General features: G+C 42.2%; 4 protein-coding genes across 4 annotated transcripts; 2 read left to right on the top strand and 2 right to left on the bottom strand.

Moving 5' to 3' along the window:
- Positions 1–604: 604 nt before the first annotated feature.
- On the top strand, positions 605–5,611 carry LOC108601532 (zinc finger protein 26). Its single transcript, XM_033294038.1, has 10 exons — positions 605–819; positions 873–1,657; positions 1,712–1,846; positions 1,905–2,015; positions 2,080–2,247; positions 3,046–3,095; positions 3,978–4,150; positions 4,212–4,702; positions 4,761–4,895; positions 4,953–5,611. The coding sequence occupies exons 1-10, from the start codon at positions 673–675 to the stop codon at positions 5,197–5,199; spliced, it is 2,442 nt and encodes an 813-aa protein (XP_033149929.1). The 5' UTR covers positions 605–672; the 3' UTR covers positions 5,200–5,611.
- On the bottom strand, positions 2,245–3,772 carry LOC108603571 (zinc finger protein 567). Its single transcript, XM_017992488.2, has 4 exons — positions 3,460–3,772; positions 2,919–3,397; positions 2,720–2,854; positions 2,245–2,664 (listed from the first exon to the last, which is right to left on the bottom strand). Exons 1-4 carry the CDS (start codon positions 3,562–3,564, stop codon positions 2,439–2,441), a joined length of 945 nt encoding a protein of 314 aa, XP_017847977.1. The 5' UTR covers positions 3,565–3,772; the 3' UTR covers positions 2,245–2,438.
- Positions 5,591–9,362, bottom strand: LOC108603569 (phagocyte signaling-impaired protein). The gene is made up of 8 exons (XM_017992486.2): positions 9,117–9,362; positions 8,952–9,046; positions 8,758–8,887; positions 7,935–8,427; positions 7,485–7,881; positions 6,116–7,429; positions 5,850–6,054; positions 5,591–5,793 (listed from the first exon to the last, which is right to left on the bottom strand). The coding sequence occupies exons 1-8, from the start codon at positions 9,175–9,177 to the stop codon at positions 5,609–5,611; spliced, it is 2,880 nt and encodes a 959-aa protein (XP_017847975.1). The 5' UTR covers positions 9,178–9,362; the 3' UTR covers positions 5,591–5,608.
- Positions 9,363–9,593: 231 nt separating this feature from the next.
- Positions 9,594–11,369, top strand: LOC108603570 (N-acetylglucosaminyl-phosphatidylinositol de-N-acetylase). The gene is made up of 4 exons (XM_017992487.2): positions 9,594–10,411; positions 10,483–10,773; positions 10,927–11,020; positions 11,084–11,369. The coding sequence occupies exons 1-4, from the start codon at positions 9,907–9,909 to the stop codon at positions 11,259–11,261; spliced, it is 1,068 nt and encodes a 355-aa protein (XP_017847976.1). The 5' UTR covers positions 9,594–9,906; the 3' UTR covers positions 11,262–11,369.
- The last annotated feature ends 276 nt before the right edge of the window (positions 11,370–11,645 follow it).

Genomic DNA, 11,645 nt, shown 5'->3' with positions numbered 1-11,645 from the left:
GGTTTGAGGTTTGTTAGACACCTTGCGAACCGGCTAGCAACGCCTAGAACTGAGCAACGAGGAAAATTGTTGTTTACATCAAAATAAATAGCAACAGGTATGAAAAGCCAAATCATTATATTTGCAATAGCCGGAGAATCAGCAGTATAGAGTGTTTTCATTAGTAGAGAGGAGGAGATAGATTCGTTTTTATATAATTTCTTTAATTTATTTTATGACTTATCATGGGTATGCGTACGTAATATTATATATGACCAACGTTTGGTTGTTTATGTACAACACATCGTTGATTGATTCCTACTTTCTTCCTCATTTTTAATAATAATCTAGTATAAAAACAAACGCCTGCATTCGTTTATACATTTCTTTTCAAAATCCGATAGCTTGTGGTTGGTAATCGAATGCTAAAATATGTTTGATGGCACTTGATGCTTGCTCGATATACGATAAATCAATTTCTACAATAAAAGTTAACACTAACTAATTAAGAAGGACCTTTTTATTGACAGCCCTAGTACAAAATATATTAAAGCATCCCTACATTTTTGTAATATCTTAGCGTCAACTATCGATAGTCATCCATCTCTAACAAGAAGTACAAACAAAGATACAAAGATAAAAAGCCATCCAACATAATTTTGTTTGTGATATTGTTTTATACGATTGGGAAGGATGAAGAACGAGTTAAGTGAAAATTGGATTGTTTGTCGCGTTTGCCTAACAAATCCCACAGACAGTGAACAGATCTTCCAGGAAATATTTAGCCAAAATGCTAGCACCCGCCTTGATCAAATGCTACACATTTGCGCTGGGATTCCTGTAAGTGTCTGTGCGGTAATCCAATGCTGAGATATTCTAATGTTCTTTTGCAGGTCAGCAGCGATGACAACTTCCCAGACAAGATGTGCAACAAATGCGTACGCAATCTGCGTATGGCATACAAATTCCGTTTGACCTGCCAGCGTTCGCATCAGCACATAACAGACATGTTGAATGCAGCTCTGGGTGCGGCAACGGGTGATGAAGATGAGGAGGTAACAGAACTAGAGGTCGAAGATATTACGCAGCCATGGGAACAAGATCAGCCAGAAAATCAAGAAGTCAAGCATGAGCATTCGAATAAAGTGGTTATTGCATATAGCGACGATGCAGAAGTGGATGCAATTATATTTGATGATACAACAGATCTTGAAACAAATGCTGTTGTCTATGACACAATTGTTGATGAAACTGAGCTGGAAACAGCTGCAGAGGTCGAAAACTTTGCCGAATACGAAGAGCTGGAGTTTCTAACCGATGAATCACAAAATCCAAGTGAAACCAGAACTGGCAAACGGCTCATGACATGGAGCGAAGCATCTGCTGGTGATGTGGTCAATAATATGCTTAGCTCCGATGACGATGCCTGTCAACAAGTGACTAAAGCAGAGCCAACAAAGCTGCTGGGACGCGTGCGACAGCCACGCAAGGTAGCACAAAGAGCCAAAACGACAGTAACTACTGTGCTTAAAGTACAGGACGATAAGAAAATGGGACGCAAACCACGCGACAAGCTTTCAAATTACATCTGCGATGTATGTGGCAACATTTATCCCTCGCAGGCTCGTCTCACCGAGCACATGAAATTCCACAGTGGCATAAAGCCGCACGAATGCGAGTAAGTAGACACTCGTAGAAGCAACATGCTGGTAACTAACTTTGACTATTGCAGAATATGTGGACGAGGATTTGTGCAGAACCAACAGTTGGTGCGCCATATGAACACACACACAGGCAATCGTCCCTATAAGTGCAATTTTTGTCCAGCCGCCTTTGCGGATCGTTCGACAAAGACCAAGCATCATCGGTTAGTAAGCAAATATACAAATTGTAATTGTTAATAATGTTTCTATATAAATGTGCAGCATTCATACCAAGGAACGTCCGTACGAGTGTGATGTCTGTTTTAAGACCTTTACCTATTCGGATAACCTAAAGTTTCACAAGATGATACACACAGGAGAAAAGCCGCATGTGTAAGTTAAATGAAAAGTATTTAATAGTGTACCAATTAATTGAATTGTATTTTCTCTATTTCAGCTGTGATTTGTGTGGCAAAGGATTCGTCAAGGCTTATAAAATGCGCTTGCATCGAGCAACGCATGAGAAACGAGGCAACTGGAAGTCAGATCTAGAACCTCTGCCGATCCCAGTGCGTATTAAGGAGGATCTATCCGATACAGATGTGGCTATGCTTACCAACACTTAGTTATTATACACTTGCTAATGTTAGTCATAGCTGTACGTTATTTATAAGAAGATTGCGTCTGTTTTTTTGAGGCAACACGCATGCAAAGTTAGTAAACCTCAGCAGTAGTTAAAAGAGATTAACCAAATGTTAACTTTATTTATATTTTAAACATACTTGTACTACATTTTGCGGGATTGTCAGTTAGACGTCACTCCTCCTTGCTAGTTATTTCACTAATATCTAAATCCTTGTTAGGATTATGTGAACGCTCGTGCGTGTTTTTGTGATGCAACTGCGTAAAGGTCTTGCCACAGTAACTACACTTGAAGGGCTTCTCGCCCGTATGAATCTTCATGTGCACATTCAAAACATTGGAGTAGGCAAATGATTTGTTGCAATAGCTACATTTATATGGCCGTTCATTTGTGTGTATGCTGGAAACAGAATTTAAAATTATTAAACATTTGCGTTGTATATAGGCTAGCTTACCGTTGATGCTTAATGCGTGTGGAGGGATCAGCAAAGCAGGAGTCACAGAAGTCACACTTGTATGGTCGCAGTCCTGTGTGTGAGTTCATATGGCGTGCTAGTTGAGGCGTCTGGCGAAAGCGCTTATGACAGATTCTGTGGAAGAAATGCAGCAGTTAAAGCATGACAGGCTTAAGCTAAACTAATCAGCGTTACTTACTCGCACTCGTGTGGCTTGTAGCCACTATGTTGCCTTAAGTGCGCCGTTAGTTTGACCTTTTCGGTATAGACATTGTTGCAAATATTGCATAAATAGGATAGTGATGGCTTCTTTTTGCTGACTTTAGCGGCTGCAGCACCAGCTTTGCGCTTAGACGTTTCGCTAGCGACTATGGCAGTTGGCGCTTTAGTTTTTCTTATAACAATATCTTCAGTGCTGCCAGTCAGACTGGTTGTTTCAACGGCCACTTCATATGTCTCCGATTGCGTGTCACTGGCATTGTCGTTGCCAATGAAGCTATCGCAGTCGCTTAGGTACAGCTCCTGTTGCTCCTCCTCCGCTTCGCTCAACTGTTTCTCGCTTTGGCGTTGCAAGTGCGACTCGGCACGTTGGCAAAGTGTTTGTAGTTTAAGTGCCGCGCGTAGCAGCAACGCGCAGCTTGTGCAAATTTTGTTTTCCATTTGCACATCCTGCATCAACTGAAATAATATAAATAAAACCTTAGTGCTTGCTTCATGTTGCATATAATGTTGCCACTTACCTGAATGCCTGTGCAGCGTTCAATTTGTTCATAAAAGTCAGATGCTGTGGGCATTAATGACTCTGATTTTGGTTTTAATAGACAAATTCTGCAAACGACTTCCATGTTGTTTATATGTTTTGCTTAAAATTTGTATTGAATTTTGTTGTTTTTGTTGTGGACGTTGTGGTACATTCAAGTCTGTCAATGTGCGTACTGAAAAACGAAGCGTTTGTTTTGTTTTCTACTGCAATTTACGCGCACTCGTATTCTTTTTGCTTTGTTTATTGTATGCTTAGACTTTTGTAATTCTGTAATGCAATGTAATGCGCGCTACATGCAATGTTGTTGTTTTTTCAATTGTCAACAATAGGTGTAAGCGAGATAGAAATAACGGCAGCATGTAGTGTTGTAAAAAGCCATGCGACTCAATTGTGGCCGAAACAATGTTGCGATACATTGTTGCTAGCCGCGGCGAATGGCAATCGACAAAGAATATCGAAATCAAAACAAAACAAGTGCAACATAAACATAAATAGATAAAAATATACAGGCAAGCAATATGGTTACAACGGAGCTTGTGCTGGATCTGGCTATAGTTTGTCGTATATGCCTGCAGGATAGCGAAGTGCAAATGATATCTATTTATGAACGAGATGAACAACGCGGCATTTCCATATCCGAGAAAATTGAAAGCTGCAGCGGCATTAAGGTGAGCTTGCAATGCAAACAGAGAGTTGGATTTTAAAAGGTTTCTCTTATCTTTAATGTAGATTAACCTAAGCGCAGAGCTACCCGCTCGCATTTGCAATAAGTGTCGTGCATTTTTAACGCTGGCATACAAATTTCGACAAATTTGTCGACGCTCAAATGAATTTCTACGTGAATACATATGCAAGGAACAGGAGCAGCAACAGGAGACCGCTGCCGAAGCAACTGAAGCTGATGTGGACACATACGAACAGTATGAAGTAGAAGTACTTGAGGAGGGCATATGCTATGACGAAATAGTGGCAGAAGTAACCGAAAAGCAAACAGAAGAGGCGCCAACAAAACCCGAGACTCAGCCTCAGTTGGTAGAGCAGACTGCTGAGCCATCAAGTTCAATTACAATTGTAGCTCAGACCCATCCGAAAGAGGCAAGTGCTGCTTCAGCTACCAAGTCAGCGCATGTGTGTGAGATCTGTGGCAATAGTTATCCACGTAAAAGTACCTTGAACATACATATGCGACGACATCGCAATGAACGTCCTTACGAGTGCGAGTACGTAACCACTAGCTTTTGTTTATTCCAGCAGAGTTGCTAAATGCCTTGCTTTCAGAATCTGCCTCAAGGCTTTCCATGTCAACTATCAGCTAATGCGTCACATACAGCAGCACACTGGAGCACGTCCACATATATGTCAGTATTGCCAGCGTAGCTTTACGGATCGTACTGGATTGGTCAAGCATGAGCGGTAAGTGCTGCTGCTCTGGGTTGTTCACTTGAGTACTGATTTATTTTTTGATTGCAGCACACATCGCAACGAGCGTCCTTATAGCTGCAGCACTTGTGGCAAGACATTTACCTACGCCAATGTGCTTAAGATGCACTACAAAACACACACGGGCGAGAAGCCGCATCTGTGCCTGCTGTGCAAGAAGAGCTTTGCCCGGAATCACAATTTGCTGGCGCATCTGCAGACGCAGCAACATATTAATGATCCACGCACAGCGGAGTATTTACAAATATTAAGGGCAAACACGAATAACGCTAGTTAGCACTAATAAAAACGCATATGTTAAACTATAGCAAGCAAAAATTTAATTTGTTAGTCATATAACTAGCTTGTGAAATGTAAATTAATATTAACTCACATTACAGTTGTGGCAAAATTTTGTCTTCACTAATTTAACATTACGTATTGTATGTACATAATAATTACTCAGTTTCAGCTTTAGTGTAATTTCATTTTTAGTGTACAACAGTTTTGCGCGTTGTATGAACAAAAAAATGCCAAAGATTTGAATATCTAAACTCTTTACAAGATGTGTGTGATCTGTGTCCAAAACTAATTTCGTGTAGGTATTTGAAATATTAAATAACAAAATGAAAACTAAGCTTGTAGATAAGAACCAGTGTAAACTTCTATATATAAAGTTACTTTGCACAGCAAAGTTTTGGTTGACACTATTTGGCAACCATGCGTATTTTATCTTTAAGCAAATTTCGGAGCTCGGTAACCATGAGCTCATGGGATTCCTTGAACGTGGCTGATACATCGCCAATGAGTGTGGCTTCAACCTCTGGTTTCAGCGACATGTCCGCCATAAACGAGCTGAGCTCACGTGGCAGCGTAGGCGGTTTCCAGGTGCCTGTGAGTAAGCAGAATTAATTTTATATATTATATATATAGTGAGTTTGCACTTACGTATGGTTGCATCACACAGTTCCAGCTTATGTTTTAATTGACGCATCAATTCTAGCACCATTTGACTGCGTTCCTTCTCGCTAATGGGCAGTGGTGCATCATTGGCTTTGCCATCGCCCGTAGGCTTCTTTTTTGTTTTTGTCTTGGCGCAAGACTGCAGCTTCTCGTTCAGCACAGATAGCAAAAAGGCATAAAGGGAGAGTATCTGCAATAAAAAATCAGTTTGTTAAATCTCTGTGTGTATATAGTCTCTATAGCTAACTCACCTCTAAGCAGGCAGCAACTTTCTGTTGATGTTCGCGACGCTTCCACAGACCATCCTTGCCATTCCATTCATTGCTCTCTGTTATGGTTTGCACAAACAATTCCATTATCTTGGTCACATTCTCACTAATCTGCTTGCACTGCATTGTCAGCTGCGCTGACCCGCTGTACAAGTCCAGCACCAGCTGCGCCAGATCATCAAAGAAACGCTCGTAGGGCATTTCAAGCAGCAAATGCAAACGCGTGGGCAGTAAATTGACTAGAAAACGTTGGGATAGCGGCTTGTAGTTCATAAGCCGTAAACGCTGATGCAGACCCGTCCAGGATTCACGCAATAGCTCTAATGTAGCTATTTCATCGCCTTGCTCTTGATTTGTTGTTTTGGTCTTGGACAAGGCAGCTTTGGCGCTTGGTTGTGGATGATACAAGTCGATAAACGTGGCAAATAAGCGTAGCAGCAATGAGCGTAATTGTAGCACTTCAATTTCCTGATCATAAGACTCTTGGCGCTCCTCCTTGCCAAATACCAAATGCAGCGGATCCCAGCGTATAATAGCCTCCAAGTCGCGATTGTCACTGAGCTCATTCCAGGAAATGCGATCATCAGCAGGCTCGATGCTCATGGCCACATAGGCTGACAGATTCTGCTGCACATTGCCATAGCAGCTAACCAGATCGCACAGTTGCGCCTCCACCGAGCAGGCCACGTACAGCAAACTGTTTGTCAGGCGTTCCTTAAAGTTCATAAACTCCTCCATTTTGGAAAACGTGCAGAAGCGATAAGTCAGCGCTATGTATTCCAAGCGTTCCTTGTAGCTATTTGTAAAGAACTTCAGCGTGGCATCGTAGCAATTACGTGCGCCCGAGAAGCGTCCTGATAGTGGCAGCAGATTGCAATGCACATAGCCCATTGAGTCCAGTTGTATTTGCTTAATATCCAAATAGTCATACATCTCCTGTGCGCCCAGCAGGCAGCCAAACATGTGGTAAATCTTCAAGCTCATGAGCTTCACATGGAAATTGCTGGTGCTGTTCCTCAGCACATATTGCAGCAAGCAGAGCGCCTCAAATAAGTAATCCGATTCGTTTTCACGCAGCGTCAAGTCGTACATAACATTGGCCGCCAGCAAGGCATACGGATCCGATGGTCCCATTTCCGTTGAAAGCAGCTGCTTGCCAAACGCGCTATGTCCATGCTCATAGTGTAGCTTCAGTGCCGTATAAAAGGCCAACAGATGATCCTTTGTCAGCTCAATATGCACACCACACATGCGTGAGATTTGCAGCGCACAAATATGCTGCTGCATATGCTCCTTCTGCAAATAAATCACATTTAAAAACAATTCAGCAGTTATATTATATCAGCCTTACGCTTTGTGGCAATGATGTAGAGCTGATGCCGCTCTCCTGCAGCAGCTTGGCCGCAAGTGATTGACGCTGCTCCATGCTTATGGAAGGTAAGAAGAGCGCTATATCGTGCGTGCAGCAGGACTTGTCGCCAAAGAGCTTAAAATATTCAATAATCAGCTCATCAAAGTCGCCAATAAGCTTCTGCGCCTGCAGCTGCTGGGCACGCATGCGCTGGTGCAGCTCTAGACGTGCCAGATATGGACCACGCGTCTTGCGCTCTGATGATGCAATGATTTGCATTAAAAACTTGTGGCAATTGTCGAGTGTATATGGTGGCATGGTATCGTCCGAAGGCGGTGCCTTAAGCAGTTCAAAGCAGCTCTCCAAATACTCCTTATAGTAGTCCCAACGATCGCGACTGGCAATAAAAATATATAAACATTTAGCAAGCGCACAACTAAATCTACTTACTCTGCTTCCAGCAGCTGTTCCATTAGTACGTTTAGCTCACGCCAGTTGCCCAGCACTTTGAGCAGCTCAAATTTCATGCTAACTGGTGCACCTGGATAAAGCTTAGCGCACAGTTCGCCCGTAAGAAAGTCCCAGGCCTCCTGATACTTGTTCTGTAGCTTCAGTATATGCAGATAGAGAAATGCCTCCTGTTCGTTCTCCAGCTTGCCCTCCTTAATGTGCTTGTCCACCATGCGTTGAGCCAAGGCCAAGTACAGTTTACGCTTCTCGGGAATGGAAGACTCTGGACCGCGAATACCCTGAAATACTACACTAATAACGGACCAAAAGTAATACGCATTCTTTGGCTGTGCCTTGTACAGCTGCAGAGCAACTGCCTGCTGTGCCTTGTAGTCCTCAACGCGCACATATGAGACAAAGAGATGTGCCAGCAGCTCTTCGTTGCCAGGATTCTGTTTGATTGCATGCTGATACAGCTCCACAATTTTCTCCACTGAAATTAAAAATATATATAATTATTGCTGGAATATTTGCTTATAAACAACAAATTTGAATGAAGATGTATCTGTATCTATGTATATGTGTATCACATACTAGCTTTACAGATCAGACAGCTCGTATTCTTGGCACGCACTAGGCACAAGTGTTGGCCGGCATTTGTTCTTAGCCAATTTTTACGCACATGAAAGCAGCATGAGATAATTATAATTACCCAAACGTGAGCGCGTGCCAAGAAATATACTTATAAATATGAGATACACCTATACATATGTATATATGTATCTAGATGTCTGTATACAGATACATAGCTATGGCATCTTACATTGCTCCATTTCACGATAACAGAAGGAGAGCACTTGCAGTGTGGAATCGTCAACGGGCTTCTCTTCTGCCACAGCCTGCAGACAGCCATGGCTCTCTTCGTAGCGTCCCAGACGCAGCAGTGCCAATCCCTATTACATATTTTATAAATTAGCATTAACATTATAACGAAACTATGTTAAATTATTTGCATACCTTGAGCGCACGTGCGCACATAAGACTCGGATGCTTCTTTAGTAGCTTCTCCGACTCCTGCAGTGCCTTGCGGTTGTTGCCCACTTCCAGATTGTCTGTTCCGATTCGACACGGGTATTAAGCATCAGTTAAATCAGGCATTTATGAATAACACAAACAATATACCGTAGACCGGCCTAAGCCGTCGCTCAAATAGCGCCGAATCCATTCCCTGCTGCTGTGCCATCTGCCTTTAATTGTTATGCAGGCTAACTTCTGTTGCCGTTCTTTTAACCTAATTAAAATTGAAAAAAAATATCGCGCACGCTTTTTAGCTCGTGCTTGAGCACAAAACCCGGCAAAGTGTGTCGTTGATTGTTGCTTATCGCGGCTCGCACGGGCCAGTGGTTGGGGGAATCTTGGGTGGGGAACAGGTAGTAAAGCAAACTGAGCACGTACGAACAATAATGATTATTTTCATAAATATTAACTGGAAATTTAAATCAAAAACTACTTTGTTGTTTTGGATTTCAATCCATTGCGTGGGTGACAGTGTGTTCTTGACTGCAATAAGTAAGGCAGTTTATTTTGATTGCTTAGCTATCGGCCAGCCTCCACATTCCTCGCGTTTTTATTTTGCCCCCATAAAAAACGTAGGGCAAAAAATAAAATGCAGTTTTTTTAAGTGTCGCCGCGTCAATTACGTAGATCCGTTTTAAGTATTACATTACAGCATAAGTTGACTTGTTTTAGTGTTCATATTTTATTTAGTATTAGAACTATTGTTGCTAGCACCCCCACTGACCCATACACACACCAACACCACCACCACCACCACTACCACCACCAAGAACAACAAAAACACGGCAACTAGAGCGACACCAAATAGTTTTTTTTATGTTAAATTTTATGTCCATTTTTGGTGAATAATTTTTGCCAAAGGGAAAAACGGCAGAGCAGCAAGAAACGCAATGAAATGAGATTTAACTGGCTAAGCGACTACTTGGCCACTATCGTAAACACAAGCGCTTTTTTCGAGGCAAGCACACGTCATCTGGCAGGGCTGCACCAGCAGCTGGCTCCACGGAATATTTATTGCAACATTAAGTCCACATCGGCTGAAGCGCTGGAGCATATACTAATAGCATGCGGGGTGTATTTTCTAATATGCCTCGGTCTCTACAAGCTCACATTCTGGTTGTCGGCGACGGGAGCGGGTGCGACAACGGGAGGAGCATCAGCGCCCATGCTCGGCTCAAATAACAACAAAGCTAGCGGCGATACGGCGAGCAGTGGCTTACGCAGAACATTGCAGAATGGCCTTCATTTGCGTAGTGTTCATCTGCCGAGAGCGGCGATTTCGGGTCGCGTGCTGCTGGTGACCGCTCACCCGGATGATGAGTGCATGTTCTTTGGGCCATTAATCTATTCACTTGTGCAGCGCGCCGACTGCCAAGTCTATGTGCTGTGCCTCTCAAATGGTAAGCTTCTATATATATATATATATAAACATTGCATGTGCGGCATAAACATTAATTATTCTTATTAAAAGGCAACTTTGAGCAACAAGCGCAGTTGCGACGTGAGGAGCTGTTTCGGGCATGCAAACGTTTAGGCGTTGTGGAATCAAATGTGATATTGGTAAATGCCACCAATTTGCCAGATGATCCGAATGTTGAGTGGCGTCCGGATGCAGTTGCCGGCCTTATATTGCACACGGTTGAGAGTCTTGATATACAGGCGATATTCACCTTCGATCGTGATGGTGTCAGCTCGCATCCCAATCATTGTGCTGTGTATTATGCGGCCGCCTCATTGTGTTTAGCCAATTTATTGCCTAAGGGTGAGTCACAGCTGTTGGCAGCAGCAACAATAACATCTAAAGCAACACAAATTAATGCTGCTGCTGCTGTTGTTGTTGTTGTTGTTGCTAACGTGTTACGTCTGCTAATTATAGCTTCAATAATTGTGAACATTTTTGTCTAATTTTTTGCAGCTTGCAAATTTTATACGCTCGACTCGATCAATTTGGCACGCAAATATCTATCAGTCTTCGATTTGCTGTGCACTTGCTTTATGTCCACACATTGGTATGTACAAAGATGCTAACCGATTCTATATAGTGGGATATTAATTTGTTGTGCTGTTAACAGGTGCATTCTGAGCTGGAAGGAAGCGGCGATTGTTAGAGGCGCCATGCTGGAGCATCAGTCACAAATGAAATGGTTCCGTTGGCTGTACATTTATACATCGCGCTATATGTACATTAATTCAATGCGCGAAGTTAACCTCTCGGATATCGAACTAGAAATGCAAATTCATGATCATTAGGGGAGGCAGCAGGCGAGTGAATTTCGATTCGAAATGAATGTATTGTGAAAAAAACACCAAAAGACAAACTACCTTCATTAATGTGCGCTTGGCAATTACCAAGTCCAAGTTTAATGTTTATTTTTTATATATGTATCAAGATTGTGTTAAATTTTTTCAACACTGACGATTCTACTATATTATACTTATATACATATACACCATATGCTATCATATATAGCTTTGATTTAGCCAAATTCCACAGCTTTTTCATGTACGAGGCAAATAAACAGAGTTTTGAGCATTGAATGCAATATAAGCGACTAGGGAACAAGAGCAACACTACTACTACTACTACGTACTTAAAATCAGATGAAAAAAGAAGAAAAAAACCCAAATACATAT

This window comes from Drosophila busckii, chromosome 3R (assembly GCF_011750605.1).
Source record: "Drosophila busckii strain San Diego stock center, stock number 13000-0081.31 chromosome 3R, ASM1175060v1, whole genome shotgun sequence".
NCBI lineage: Eukaryota > Metazoa > Arthropoda > Insecta > Diptera > Drosophilidae > Drosophila > Drosophila busckii.
This window is presented reverse-complemented; position numbering and strand designations above follow the sequence as displayed.